This window comes from Heteronotia binoei, chromosome 7 (assembly GCF_032191835.1).
Source record: "Heteronotia binoei isolate CCM8104 ecotype False Entrance Well chromosome 7, APGP_CSIRO_Hbin_v1, whole genome shotgun sequence".
NCBI lineage: Eukaryota > Metazoa > Chordata > Lepidosauria > Squamata > Gekkonidae > Heteronotia > Heteronotia binoei.
This window is the reverse complement of record NC_083229.1, coordinates 13,246,403-13,262,031: the sequence shown is the minus strand read 5'-3', so window position 1 is coordinate 13,262,031 and position 15,629 is coordinate 13,246,403. Positions and strand designations below refer to the sequence as shown.

The window sequence follows — 15,629 nt, the reverse complement described above, 5'->3', positions numbered from 1 at the left end:
CCACTGCACCAAACTGGCTCTGGTGAGGGTGAGGGACAATACTCTTTTTTGGGGGGAGAGGGTTTCTGGCTAGGGATCTGCAAAAGAAAACAAATCACACACACATATACAGTAAGCTTCAGATTTGCATTACTTGGAGGCAAAAATATTTGGGGACCAAATATTCCTGTGTATCAGATTTGGTAGCTGAATCCGATTTGGGATTTATTTGGCTATTCCCGAATATATGACTCTATGGGCCGGTGTTTTCCAAAATCAGGGTCGCGACCCGGCACCTGGCCTCCCCTCCCCCCACATTGCGCCTCTCTCCCCCGGGTCGCACGCCTCCGCGCCTCCTTCTCCCACCTTTCCCCACCTCAGGCAGGTCAGTTTCATGCTGTGCAAAGCCCTTCTTCCCACCCCCCATCACTCTGAAATCGGCACGGAGTTCATTCCACGCCGGGCCAAGTTGGCGGCAGTTCATACAGACTGCGGCCGAAAAGGGTGTGTGGCTTCTCCCTCCCTGGCACTTCCTTCCCATCCAGGGAGTGCCAAGGAGGAAGAAGTCACACGCCCTTTTCGGCTGCAGTCAGTTTGAGCTGCCACCGGCTTGGCCCGGCATGGAATGAGCTCCACGCCGATTTCCGAGCAATTGGGCCATCAAGTGGGGGCTTCATGCAAGATGAAACTGACCTGGTAGGGAAGGGAGGGAGAAGGAGGCATGGAGACAAGCGATGGGGGAGGGGGAGGCGGATGCGGGGGAAGGCGGGGAGTGGCCAGGGAACTGGAGGCCCCACGGCCTGGCGTTGAGGGCTCCGTGGCCAGATTTCCCATGGAGAGTGAGCAGTTTTAAAGGTGAGTTGCTCCAGTTTCTTTTCTTTTCCTTTCCTTTCTTTTCTCTTTCTTCCTTTTGTCCCTCCTTTCTTTCACTCTTTCCCTCCCTTTTCCTTCCTTCCTATTTCCATTCTTTCTTTTTTCTATGTTTCCAACTCTCCCTCCCTCTCTTCCTCTCTTTCTTTCTTTCTTTCTTTCTTTCTTTCTTTCTTTCTTTCTTTCTTTCTTTCTTTCTTTCTTTCTTTCTTTCTCAGTCTTTTCCCATCTTTCTTCCTTCTCTCTCTCTCTTTCTGTCAATCAGACTTTTTCTGTCTTTCTTCCTTCTTTCCTCTCTCTCTCCCTCTCTCTCTCTCAGTCAGTCTTTTCCCCTGTCTTCCTTCCTTCCTTCCCTGCCATTGCTAATCTGAGTAGACCTGGGGGTGGGTGGTGGGTGGGAAGAAGCTTTAAATGCCCTGCCATTTCATGTTTTCCCAGGCTGACAGCATTTCATATTTTTAGTTTTCTGCTGTGTGGTCCTTGTGCTTTTTCTTAATGTTTTATTTTTACCATTGCATTGCAAAATCCCACTATTCTCCTACCTTTCCTAAACAAAATATTGCAAGAGTTTTAGGTTTGTTTGTACATCATTTCCTGTCTCCCAGCTCCACCCCCAAAGTCTCCTGTCTCCACCCCCAAATTTTAGTGGGCCATGAAGGAGAAGTGTAAAAATAACCGGGCCACGGTGGGGAAAAGTTTGGGAAACCCTGCTATGGGCCATTGAAGTCAAAGGCAAAACATAGGGAATCTGATTTGGCTGTATGTGGTGCAGCATATAGCTGAATCAGCTGTCATTTTGTGTTGTATTTGGTTTGGCTGAACTGAATGCACACCCCCAGTTTTGGCCTTTGGGTTCCACTCATAGATCTTCCAAACTGTAGGGAACAGGGTGATTGTTGGGTTTCGGATGCAATTTCACTTCCTGTTGTCATGAGTTAATTAAGTGTTTGTATATGCATGCTGATGTTTAGCCAGTGAGTAGGCAGAGCCAATGAGAATGTCTGCATGTACTTCCCGCCAAGGCTAGGTGTCAATATGCATAGTGACCATTGAGGGAGAGCCCTAATAGGCTAATCCATATATTTGGGTGGTGGTCTGAGGGAAACCATTTAGTCAGTTTTATTGCCCTTTGTGTTAAGCCCTCAGATCTCCATGCAGTTGAAGTTAAGACTCGAGAGAGTCAAGATGTAGCCTAGAAGCTAGACAGGATATTAAATCCTTCTTTGTTTTCTAGAAATCCAAGTCATACCTTTCCTCATTAGTAAAGTAAACTACTTTTATTCTTAAGCTAAACTGTGTGTCTGGCTTTTATTTGTGGTTCTCTCCACGTTACTCTGCTAGCAGTATGTTGAAACCCCGACAGCGATGAGTAAGAATGTGCCTTTGTGCTGCTCTGATGGGTCAGAACTGTACCATTGCTCTGAACTGGGATGTTGTGGCTTCTGAAATCTTCCTGTGCAAATTTCACCCTGGGATGCTGGATCGTCTTCAAGGAATAAGCTTCCAAGAGTCAAAGCTCTCTTCGTCAGGTAGAAGTCAGAATGGAGATCCCTGACTCCTTATATCAGAAGGTGGGAGAGGTACTGCAAAGAAGGCACTCAGGATGCAAAAGTACAACGCAAAATGTAGTTGGCTTGATTACAGGAGAGCAATGTTGTCCGTCGAATGTATCCAATGATGATGATGAAGAAGAAGATATTGGATTTATACCCCACCCTCCACTTTGAATCTCAGAGTCTCAGAGCGGCTCACCATCTCCTATATCTTCTCCCCCCGCAACAGATACCCTGTGAGCTGGGTGGGGCTGAGAGAGCTCTCACAGAAGCTGCCCTTTCAAGGACAACCTCTGGCAAAGCTATGGCTAACCCAGGGCCATTCCAGCAGGTGCAAGTGGAGGAGTGGGGAATCAAACCCGGTTCTCCCAGATAAGAGTCCACACACTTAACCACTACAGGGGAAGAAGGTCTATGGCTGACCCAAGGCCATTCCAGCAGGTGCAAGTGGAGGAGTGGGGAATCAAACCTGGTTCTCCCAGATAAGAGTCCACACACTTTAACCACCGCACCAAACTGGCTGAAGGGAGCTTTGATTCTTGAAAGCTCATACCTCCAAAATCTTGTGGTTTCTCAGGTGGTACTGGATTCAAATCTCACTCTTCCACTGTGTGGCTACCCTCTATTGCAGTGAGACAGCGAAGTGCTGAACTACAGATTTTAATTTTGGATTCCCTCTTTCCCACATTGCTGTACAGCTGGAAGGGGCCAAACTCTTAGGTTTACATCACTGTTCATTAGTTATTGACCAACATGGTCTCTGTGCACATCTTTACTTCACGTCATTGCTTTTTCCTTTACCGGTTATGCATGTTATTGAAATCACAGTACAACCAACCAACCAACAATCCCCCAATCATAATGCACTATCATGCTACATTAATATTTGTGCAACGGTATAAGATGCTATTGTGCGATCTTTTGATACATGATCGCAGGTGTTCTTCCATATGTGAAGCGAATAATGATTTTATGTGCTATTTCTGACAAAAATAAGGAAAGCCTCCAAGTTAAAGTAGAAAGAAATTGGAATGGAATGCGGGAAGCAGTTAATCCATGAAATGAGAAGAAAATAGATTGTAAGATCATTCCCTCCCCTCCACTCTTCAGTTCTGGAACTGTATCGAGTTAGAGGGCTGGACTCACTCTTTCTCCATCTCGAATCTTGCCAGGTAACCCCGGTTCTCCAACAGGTCCTGGGTCACCTCCCCGGCCAGGTAGTCCTGGTTTCCCATCCTTCCCAGGATCCCCCTGAAGGAGACATGACAACAACGGACGTTCATTAGGAGAATTTAGGAACCACTGCGTTGGGAGCCATTTCTGCATTTCAGAGTAAAGCAATGTTCTACCAACCATATTTGTTTTGGGGGCTTTGGGAGGGACGATTCTTGGAACAGCACAAGATTTAGGACTTCTTGCATGGATGCAACCTCAAGGATTATTTAACGTGCTTGGTCCCCAGAATTCTTTTACCATTTGTGGTTAATTCCTGTCATTACTGAGGATTCCCTGAACCCTAGAATAAGCAATTTGGGGAAGTCCATGGGCTGCAGTGGGGAAGGGAGTGGAATGTTCTATTCCAGGGATAAAAGTGTCTGAACTGGGTGGAAAAAAATTAGCAGAGCCAACCCTATGAAGAAAGGTTAAAAAAACGCTTTTGGCTCTTTAGCTTGGAGAAATGTTGACTCAGGGGTGACATGATAGAGGTTTACAAGATTTACATGGGACAGAGAAGGTAGAGAAAGAAGTACTTTTTTCCCTTTCTCACAATACAAGAACTCATGGGCACTCAATGGAATTGCTGAGCAGTTGGGTTAGAATGGATAAAAGGAAGGACTTCTTCACCCAAAGGGTGATTAACACACGGAATTCACTGCCACAGGAGGTGGTGGCAGCTACAAGTCTAGACAGCTTCAAGAGGGGATTGGATAAATATATGGAGTAGAGGTCCATCAGTGGCTATTAGCCACAGCGTATTGCTGGAACTATCTGAGGCAGTGATGCTCTGTATTCTTGGTGCTTGGGAGGGGCAACAGTGTGAGGACTTCTAGTGTCCTGGCCCCACTGGTGGACCTCCTGATGGCAATTGGGCTTTTTGGCCACTATGTGAAACAGAGTGTAGGACTGGATGCGCCATTTTCTTAACCAACAGTGATGGTCACAAGCATAGATGGTGTTAAAGGATTCATGGAGGAGTGGACCATCAGTGGCTACTAGTCATGGTGACTAACAGTAACTTTCATATTCAGCAGCCACAAACCTCTGGATCCCAGAGCAAGGAAGCTACATCAGGGGGAGGCCTCAGCCTCTATGCCCTGTTGTTGGCCCTCCAGAGGAACTGGTTGGCCACCATGTGAGACAGGATGCTGGACTGGATAGACCACTGGTCTGATCCAGCAGGACTCTTCTTACATTATTATGAAGGTCTTAGCTTCTATGCCCTGTTGCTGGCCCTCCAGAGGAACTGTCTGGCCACTGTGTGAGGAAGGATGCCGGACTAGATGGACCACTGGTCTGATCTAGAAGGGCTCTTCTTACATTCTAATGAAGGCTTTGGTCTCTATGCCCTGTTGCTGGCTCTCCAGAGGAACTGTCTGGCCACCCTGTGAGACAGGATGCTGGACTAGATAGACCACTGGTCAGATCCAGCAGGGCTCTTCTTACATTATTATGAAGGTCTCAGCTTCTATGCCCTGTTGCTGGCCCTCCAGGTTGGCCACTGTGTGAGACAGGATGCCGGACTAGATGGACCACTGGTCAGATCCAGCAGGGCTCTTCTTATATTCATAATGAAGCAGATATAGATATTTGTTCATTCAGCCATTCCTCTTTTCAAACCAACAGTGCTCAGCTCATGAGCTGAATCAGGAGGGTGCTCCGGCCACATTTTGGGCAGGATTTCACAGGAGCAGAGCTCTGGAACCTCTACATTTAGTTGTGTTCTTTCTTTGCACCCCCCCTCCCTTAACACCCCAAACTTGCTTCTGGACTCAATTGTTCAAACCCCTTGTTTTGAGAATATTGGTGAACTTTAAGATCTGACAAACTTTCTAATATCCCCCCCCACCCCCGTAAAAAATTGGGAAAATAAACCAAAACATATATAGTAGGCAGATGGAAATCTTCATCAAGCCTCTATGGTCACATAGGAAAAAAAAATAAAAGTATGATGGGAGTAAGGTTTTATTATGGAAATTATAATTCATGAAGCATTTTAAGGTAGATAAAAAGGTAAAGGTAGTCCCCTGTGCAAGCACCAGTCGTTACCGACCCATGGGGTGACGTCACATCAGGATGTTTTCATGGCAGACTTTTTTACGGGGTGGTTTGCCATTGCCTTCCCCAGTCATCTGCACTTTCCCCCCAGCAAGCTGAGTACTCATTTGACCGACCTCGGAAGGATGGGAGGCTAAGTCAACCTCGAGCCTGCTACCTGAACCAGCTTCCGCTGGGATCGCACTCTGCTGAGCTGATGAGATGTAGTACACAATCCGGTCATGTCAGGAGTGTGTGGCATATGCAAATGAGTTGTGATAATGAGCTCCAGCACCCCTTTTTCTATGAAACAACCCCTGGGGGTGCTCAAATATCTCGGATCTTGTGGTGCTACATGGTTCTCCAAAGGAGATCTGGGATCGCAGTCTTTCCACTGCAAAGGCACACGGACAACGTTTTCACAAACAGCAGATGAAGCAGTAAATCATACCCAGAATGGAGATGAGGTGAGAACATTTTTTTCTCTGACACAGTGATATTCTCTGAAGAGCTACTTTTTCCGTACGGAAATGAATTTCATCTCCGAGCTCTAACCTGAAGTCTGAAGCTACACCCCCAACCCTGCTAGCTTTAATTCTTCATCTGTTATTGCTCTTTTTTGTAAGCTCTCAGAGGATTGGCTACATCAGGGGTGTGTGGCCTAATATGCAAAGGAGCTCCTGCTAGAATTCCAAGCTCTTGGAGGATTGGCTACATCAGGGGTGTGTGGCCTAATATGCAAAGGAGCTCTTGCTAGAATTCCAAGCTCTTGGAGGATTGGCTACATCAGGGGTGTGTGGCCTAATATGCAAAGGAGCTCTTGCTAGAATTCCAAGCTCTTGGAGGATTGGCTACATTAGGGGTGTGTGGCCTAATATGCAAAGGAGCTCTTGCTAGAATTCCAAGCTCTTGGAGGATTGGCTACATCAGGGGTGTGTGGCCTAATATGCAAAGGAGCTCTTGCTAGAATTCCAAGCTCTTGGAGGATTGGCTGCATCAGGAGTGTGTGGCCTAATATGCAAAGGAGCTCTTGCTAGAATTCCAAGCTCTTGGAGGATTGGCTGCATCAGGGGTGTGTGGCCTAATATGCAAAGGAGCTCTTGTTAGAATTCCAAGCTCTTGGAGGATTGGCTACATCAGGGGTGTGTGGCCTAATATGCAAAGGAGCTCCTGCTAGAATCTCACCCCTGGTATGTCATAGATAATAACTGAGGTTCTTTTGTACCTTGTCTCCTTTTTGTCCACTATCTCCTGGTCGGCCAGGGTCTCCAGGAATACCCTGCCATGAAACAAAAACAAGACAAAATGTACCGCTTAAATCTTTTCTGTGGAGAGCAGCGTAGTGGGACGTTAAACTGAATTACAGGACAGGGAGCTGAAAGAGTGGTTAGTCAACAACTGGCATGTTTTCTAATAATCAGAGAGAACAAAGTTCTTGAGATCCAGTAGCGGTTGCAATGTTACTGATGGCTGGAGAATCCCAAAGTAATAAAGTTCACAGAGTGAGTGCCTTCAGATGTGAGGATCCTGGGACGCTAGTTCTCACACAGCCAGCTGGCTATATGTTGTTGTCCTGTTCAGAGCTACCCTTGTCTCAGACAATCATAAATTTGTAACCCGGTTGATACGTACCACGTTTCCGGGCAAGCCACGCGGACCTGGGGGACCTGCAGGCCCAGAAGCTCCCTGTCAAGAAAAAGAAAAGCCAAAAAGTTTGTTTGCAATGCAAAAAGTTAAAGGAGAACTATCGATGTGGTCCATTCTCAGGACAATATGAAAATAATGACTATGATTCCCTGAAATTCGACTACTGACCACAGATTGTGTAACTTCAAAGTAGCACAAGAAGGAGAAGAAGAATTGCAGATTTATACCCCGCCGTTCTCTCTGAATCCGAGACTCAAAGTGTCCTACAATCTCCTTTATCTTCTTCCCCCACAACAGACACCTTGTGAGGTAGGTGGGGCTCAGAGAGCTCTCCCAGAAGCTGCCCTTTTGAGGACAATGCCTATGAGAGCTATGGCTAACCCAAGACCATTCTAGCAGCTGCAAGTGGAGGAGTGGGGAATCAGACTCGGTTCTCCGGATAAGAGTCCACGCACTTAACCACTACAACAAACTGGCTCTTTCAAGAAGAAGAGGAGGAGGAGGAGGAAATCAGATGCATACCCTGCCTTTACCTGGAGTCTCAGAAAGGCTTACAATCTCCTTTCCCTTCCTCTCCCCACAACAGACACCTTGTGACGCAGGTGGGGCTGAGAGAGTTCTGAGAGAATGCTCTTGGGAGAACAGCTTGGAGAGAACTATGACTGACCCAAGATCACCCAGCTATCTGTATGTGGAGAAGTGGGGAATCAAACCTGGTTCTCCAAATTAGAGTCCACCGGTCTTAACCACGATATCAACCGTAGCTTGTTTGGAGCAACAATTCAAATTATGCTAAACTGAAATTTCACGAGTTTTCCATTTTCTTTTTAACATTTGCATTGTTAATGTTAAAGCTCTTCAGATTGATGGAAGAAATGAAGGGGGAAGCTCTTTCCGGTGTGTCTGTTTAGGGGAAGTATGCTCTTATGAAGGGCTTTTTTTGTACCATGAACTCCCTTGCCTATTAGGCCACACCCCCTGATGTAGCCAATCCCCCATAAGCTTACAGGGCTCTTCGTACAGGCCTACTGTAGTAAGCTGAGGAGGATTGGCTACATCAGGGGTGTGTGGCCTATATGCAAATGGGGGGAAAAGCCCTGCTCCTATGATGAGCTTGCCTATTAGTGGAGGGCAAATCTCAGACAGGAAGGTTGAGAAAGACAGGCTCATGAGGAGTTACAGCTGATTACAGTAAATGCTATGGGCTAGATGAACCACTGTTCTGACTTTGTATATGGCAGGGGTGGCCAGCGGTAGCTCTCTGGATGTTTTTTGCCTACAACTCCCATCAGCCCCAGCCAGCATGGTCAACGGCTGGGGCTGATGGGAGTTGTAGGCAAAAAACATCCGGAGAGCTACCGTTGGCCACCCCTGGTATATGGAAACACCATCTGTCTTAATAACTTACTTACAATACACTGGCTACGAATGCTGGTCACAGCCTTTGGTCACATGCGAGTAGGTGCACTGTATCTCATCGCAACGAATAAAAAAAAATGCATTGTTCAGCCTCTTTGGAACAGAGTCCTTGGCTTCTCTCATCTCTCTAAATGTAGCTGGGTGATCTCCAAGGCGGTCTTGGCGGAAGAAGGATGGATGACAGGTTCCCCGGCTGCCAAGGTCAGCTGCTTCGACGTCATAGACAAGTCAGGCTGCCTAGAACTTAAGCAGTTTGGTGTAATGGTTAAGTGTGTGGACTCTTATCTGGAGAACGGGGTTTGATTCCCCACTCCTCCACTTGCACCCTGCTCGCATGGCCTTGGGTCAGCCATAACTCTCATAGGAGTTGTCCTTGAAGGGCAGCTGCTGGGAGAGCCCTCTCCAGGGTGTCTGTTGTGGAGGAGGAGGTAAAGGAGATGGTGAGCCGCTCTGAGACTCTTCGGAGTGGAGGGTGGAATATAAATCCACTATCTTCATCTACCTCACAGGGTGACTGTTGTGGGGGAGGAAGGTTAAGGAGATTGTGAGCCGCTCTGAGACTCTTCGGAGTGGAGGGCGGGATATAAATCCAATATCTTCATCTACCTCACAGGGTGTCTGTTGTGGGGGAGGAAGGAAAGGAGATTGTGAGCTGCTCTGAGACTCTTCGGAGTGGAGGGCGGGATATAAATCCAATATCTTCTTCTTCAGCTGAGCTTAGTTTTGGAAATCCTCGAACTGCACTTCTAAGCTCCAGTGGGAAATGCTTATTCAATGAGTCTTTCACGAGCTCTTTAAATGGCACGGTGTCTGGGATGGCTTGTTGGTCAAAAGACATTGACCTTGTACAGACTGAACTGGAAAAGGCAGGGGTGTTGAACACATTTGTTATGCGGGCCGGATCTGACACGAATGAGACCTTGTTGGGCTGGGCCGTGCACGCCATGAAACGTCACGCCAGGTAGCGGCGATACAAACTTTATAAAGGACGCAAGACAAACGCAATTAAAGATTTTTTAAAAAAAAAAAAAAACAACCTAAAACAAAACATGCTTAAAGCATTAGCGTTCTTGCAATCTTGTGGTCCGTATCAAAGCAAGTTCTCTCCCCCGCCCCATTCCTCCCCAAGGGAGGAGGCTCAGCCAATGGAGAAAACAGAGGCTTTGCTCTGTAGCTCCCGCGTGATCGAGCAAGCCTGGCAAAGCAAGCTGTGATGCAGAAGGAAGCGAGAGAGAGGGAGAAGGAAGCAGATGACAGCCAGTTGCTTGGGGGCCTGAGAGGAGCCCTCTGGGGGCCTGATTCGGCCCCCGAACTGCATGTTTGACACCCTTGCTCTACCCTGGGGAGTCTTGTGAGCAAAAACTCTGCTTCCTGATCCACTGGCATTTTCCTGATCCACTGGCATTAAGGCTGTGAGCTACTGCAAAAAATTAGTTTGCCCTGGAGCCATATTTCCTGCGCGAAGATAAAAAAAACGTGTGAGCTGACAGGCTAGAAAACTGTGAGCTAGCTTGCACTAATTCAGCTTAGAGGGAACACTGGTTCTAATCCACCCCGAGTTCTACTATGCAGGGGAAGGGCAGGATAAAAATCCAATTCAATAAAACAATAAAATAAAGAAAAGATGCCAGGGATTGAGCCTGGGACTTCCTGAATGCCAAGCCATTGCCTGCCGCAAAGCCCCTTTGCCTCACTGACATGTTTCCGCAGGACATCCCTTTGCTTATTGTGTTGTTTGGCAAATCAGACTCTCACACAGACTTTTGGAATGCCTCTTTTTGTTCCAGGTGAACATCAGCAGCCGGAAGAGAGGAGGTGACGTGACGCCTCAGCCTCTATGGCCTGTGGTTGGCCCTCGAGAGGAACTGGCTGGCCACAGTGCAAGGCAGGGTGCTGGACTAGATGGAAAACTGCCCTAATTCAGCAGGAGAGCCAGTTTGGTGTAATGGTTATCTGGGAGAACCGGGCTTGATTCCCCACTCCTCCACTTGCAGCTGCTGGAATGGCCTTGGGTCAGCCATAGCTCTCATAGACCTTCTTCCCCTGTAGTGGTTAAGTGTGCAGACTCTTATCTGGGAGAACCGGGTTTGATTCCCCACCTCCTCCACTTGCAGCTGCTGGAATGGCCTTGGGTCAGTCAGAGCTCTCATAGAACTTCTTCCCCTGTAGTGGTTAAGTGCGCAGACTCTTATCTGGGAGAACAGGGTTTGATTCCCCACTCCTCCACTTGCAGCTGCTGGAATGGCCTTGGGTCAGTCAGAGCTCTCATAGACCTTTTTCCCCTGTAGTGGTTAAGTGCGCAGACTCTTATCTGGGAGAACCGGGTTTGATTCCCCACTCCTCCACTTGCAGCTGCTGGAATGGCCTTGGGTCAGTCAGAGCTCTCATAGACCTTTTTCCCCTGTAGTGGTTAAGTGCGCAGACTCTTATCTGGGAGAACCGGGTTTGATTCCCCACTCCTCCACTTGCAGCTGCTGGAATGGCCTAGGGTCAGTCAGAGATCTCATAGACCTTCTTCCCCTGTAGTGGTTAAGTGCGCAGACTCTTATCTGGGAGAACAGGGTTTGATTCCCCACTCCTCCACTTGCACCTGCTCACATGGCCTTGGGTCAGCCATAGCTCTCATAGACCTTCTTCCCCTGTAGTGCTTAAGTGTGCAGACTCTTATCTGGGAGAACCGGGTTTGATTCCCCACTCCTCCACTTGCACCTGCTCACATGGCCTTGGGTCAGCCATAACTCTCATAGACCTTCTTCCCCTGTAGTGGTTAAGTGTGCGGACTCTTATCTGGGAGAACCGGGTTTGATTCCCCACCTCCTCCACTTGGAGCTGCTGGGATGGCCTTGGGTAAGCCAGAGCTCTCATAGACCTTCTTCCCCTGTAGTGGTTAAGTGTGCGGACTCTTATCTGGGAGAACCGGGTTTGATTCCCCATCTCCTCCACTTGCAGCTGCTGGAATGGCCTTGGGTCAGCCATAGCTCTGGCAGAAGGGTCCTTGAAAGGGCAGCTGCTGTGAGAGCCCTCTCAGCTCCACCCACCTCACAGAGTACCTTTTAGGGAGGAAGATAAAGGAGATTGTGAGCCACTTAAAGTGGAGGGTGGGATATAACTCCAATATCATCCTCATATTCTTCTTCTACTACTACTACTACCTGGGAAAACAGCTCTTTGGAGCGAAACATTTACTCACGGACTCTCCAGGGGCTCCTGGTCTTCCTACTGCTCCGTCCTGTCCCTTCATACCCTGAGGAAAGAAAAGAAGTCAGCATGACGTGAAATCGCAGCTAGGCGGCTGCAGCTTCAGACAGCTCTCAAGGCAAGTGTCAAGACGCCTACTCAAGCTCCCGGCTCCACAAAGGAGCTTTAACGGACGACAAAATAAAATAAAACCCTGTTCCTAGTTCCACTCGCCGAGAGATAATAAAACCCAATCACCAGGCTGGAAGGCAGAAGAGGGATGATTAATGACCCATCGTTGGTGTCTGAGGTTCTCATTTCAAGCTGAATAAAGCACTTTTGCACGGGCCGGTTCTACCAGGGGACTTTTTCAGAGTGTCATGAGCCACTGCAAGAAGAATTGTGGCTGTGTCACTTCGAACCCTTGGAAGGAAATCAAAGTTCCTTATGCTTCACTCGAGGGTTTGAGGAACACTGCGCTAACATCTGCTTGTTGCCCGTCTAAGAAGATATTGGATTTATATCCCGCCCTTCACTCCGAAGAGTCTCAGAGCGGCTCACGATCTCCTTTACCTTCCTCCCCCACAACAGACACCCTGTGTGCTGGGTGGGGGTGAGAGGACTCTCAGAGCAGCTGCCCTTTCAAGGACAACCTCTGCCAGAGCTATGGCTGACCCAAGGCCATGCTAGCAGGTCCAAGTGGAGGAGTGGGGAATCAAACCCGGTTCTCCCAGATAAGAGTCCGCACACTTAACCACTACAGGGGAAGAAGGTCTATGAGAGCTATGGCTGATCCAAGGCCATGCCAGCAGGTGCAAGTGGAGGAGTGGGGAATCAAACCCGGTTCTCCCAGATAAGAGTCCGCACACTTAACCACTAAAGGGGAAGAAGGTCTATGAGAGCTACGGCTGACCCAAGGCCATTCCAGCAGGTGCAAGTGGAGGAGTGGGGAATCAAACCCGGTTCTCCCAGATAAGAGTCTGCACACTTAACCACTAAAGGGGAAGAAGGTCTATGAGAGCTATGGCTGACCCAAGGCCATTCCAGCAGCTGCAAGTGGAGGAGTGGGGAATCAAACCCAGTTCTCCCAGATAAGAGTCTGCACACTTAACCACTAAAGGGGAAGAAGGTCTATGAGAGCTATGGCTGACCCAAGGCCATTCCAGCAGGTGCAAGTGGAGGAGTGGGGAATCAAACCCGGTTCTCCCAGATAAGAGTCTGCACACTTAGCCACTACACCGAACTGGCTCTCCTAGACAAGTCGCCACCTCTTTGGTATTGAGGACTATTCTTTGGGTTGGGTTCAATGGTCTTTAAAAAATAATGGTAACACACGTGCAAATGAGATCTTATGGATATTTTAATTCATTAGCCACCTTCATGGCCCTATGAGGAGGAAGAGGGAACATCCATAAATTCATTAGTTCTGGTTTTAATTGTTTTAATGATTTAATTCTTTTTTTTGGGGGGGGGGGGGATGGTTTTAAAATGCGATTTTTATTATGCACCTTTTCATTCGCTAGCCGCCTTGATGACGCTTGCGAAGGCAGAAAGGCGGAATAGAAGCATTGCAAAAAACGAAACGGATTAGCACATTAACACAACATTTTGCTCTGCATTAGCCAGCCAACCAATCCATCACTTCCTCGTGCCAAAGTGAGCAGAAGACGCCGTATTCACGACATTTAGAAGCCTCCGCTGTGTTCAGCGATCAGTCATCCCACACATAGGAAGGGTGGAATTCTAGCAGGAGCTCCTTTGCATATTAGGCCACACACCCCTGCTGTAGCCAATCCTACAAGAGTTTTACAAGGCTCTTTTTTTATAAGCTCATTGAGGATTGGCTACATCGGGGGGGTGTGGCCTAATATGCAAAGGGACTCCTGCTAGAATTCCACCCCAGCACATAGGCGTGTCTGAAAGGATGCTGGAAGAAAAACAAAATGCTCGTCTGCAATTCATTCATCAAGACCGTTCCTGTCCGCTTACCTGCTGCCCTGCCGGTCCAGGCGGCCCTGGTTCACCTGGGGTGCCTCGTGGTCCCTGTTGAAAAGAGAGGATGGAAGAAAAACCATAAATACTGCTATACTAGGCAGTGCCGGATTGAACCCTGTGCAGGCCCCTCGGCAGTCAAATCCTTGGGGGGCCCCCTCGCAAATTATCTCAGCGTCGGAGCGGCCGCCCCGCTGCCTGCAGTCTGCACTGCAGCCCGCAGGCACCTTCTCAAAAGCCCCTTTGACGAAGCTGTGGGGGGAGAAGTAGAGAGAGGCAAACGTGGAGATGATGGCGGCAGCCACACCAGGCAAAGAACGGCTCCGTTGCTGGCTGCCCGTGCGGCTGGGAGGGCTGCAAGCAGGGGGGAGAATGGGGGGAGAGCCGGCCCGGGGCCCCTAAAGGTGTGGAGGCCCGTAGGCCGGCGCCTAATTTGCCTAATTGTTAATCCAGCCCTGTTGCTAGGTCAAGGTGGGTTATCGCATTAGTCTGTCTGCAGCAGTCCAGAAGAGCCTTAAAAGACTAATGTGAGCTTTTTTGCATCACTGCTCACTTCTTCAGATACTTCTTCAGATACTGCTGGCTTGAGCTTGCCCTAAGGAGAAGATTTGCTTGAGCTTGCCCTAAGGCAAAGATGGGCCATGCCCTTTTTGAACCATGGGGTAGTGTGCTCTGTTTTGCCATCTCCTCCTTCTCCCCCCTTTAGAAGCCTGTAGTTGTTCTGGCTCTAAAAAAACTGGGGACCAGGAATGAAAGTTCAATATTCAGTGGTCCCTGGGACATGAGCTATGTCATACACCCAGAGCCAGTTTGGTGTAGTGCTTAGTGTGCGGACTGTTATCTGGGAGAACCGGGTTTGATACCCCGCTCTTCCACTTGCAGCTGCTGGGATGGCCTTCGGCCTGAAAGGGCAGCTTTTGAGAAAGCTCTCTCAGTCCCACCACCTCACAGGGTGTCTGTTGTGAGGGGAGAAGATATGGGAGATTGTGAGCCGCTCTGAGTCTCTAATTCAGAGAGAAGGGCGGGGGTATAATTCTGCAGTCTTCTTCTTCTTCTTCATGTTCAGTGTTCTCTACAACAAACTGGCTCTCTACACCAAACTGGGTATAAAACCAACTCTCCTCCTCCTCTTGGGATTCTGAGACTCTATCCACTATGGCAGTGGTCCCCAACCTTTTTGTCACCAGGGACTGGTTTTGTGGTTTTTCACGAACTGGGGGTGGGGGGCAGTGGTCCTACCCCTCAGCTCTTTGGGAACCTCTGCTTTCTGCTCCCCATGGCTTTTTGCAGGGAGCAGAAAATTAGGGTTTAAATGGCTTGGTTCCCCACCGCTCAGCTGTTTGGAAACTCCTCCTCTCTACTCCCTGTGGCTTTTAATGGAGAGCAGAAAGCAAGGGTTTAAATGGCTTGGTTCCCCACCGCTCAGCTGTTTGGAAACTCCTCCTCTCTGCTCCCTGTGGTTTTTCATGGAGAGCAGAAAGCAAGGGTTTAAATGGCTTGGTTTCCCACCGCTCAGCTGTTTGGAAACTCCTCCTCTCTGCTCCCTGTGGCTTTTCATGGAGAGCAGAAAGCAAGGGTTTAAATGGCTTGGTTCCCCACTGCTCAGCTGTTTGGAAACACCTCCTCTCTGCTTTCTGTGGCTTTTCATGGAGAGCAGAAAGCAAGGGTTTAAATGGCTTGGTTCTCCACTGCTCAGCTGTTTGGAAACTCCTCCTCTCTGCTCCCTGTGGCTTTTCA

At 48.6% G+C, this 15,629-nt stretch overlaps 1 protein-coding gene across 1 annotated transcript in view; it reads right to left on the bottom strand.

Moving 5' to 3' along the window:
* The window catches only part of LOC132574858 (collagen alpha-1(XXII) chain-like), a 268,798-nt gene that overhangs the window by 68,255 nt on the left and 184,914 nt on the right, over positions 1 to 15,629 (bottom strand). Inside the window, 5 exon segments of the mRNA XM_060243090.1 lie at positions 3,549 to 3,653; positions 6,883 to 6,936; positions 7,290 to 7,343; positions 11,914 to 11,967; positions 13,890 to 13,943. Of these exon segments, the coding sequence (XP_060099073.1) occupies positions 3,549 to 3,653; positions 6,883 to 6,936; positions 7,290 to 7,343; positions 11,914 to 11,967; positions 13,890 to 13,943 (321 nt within the window).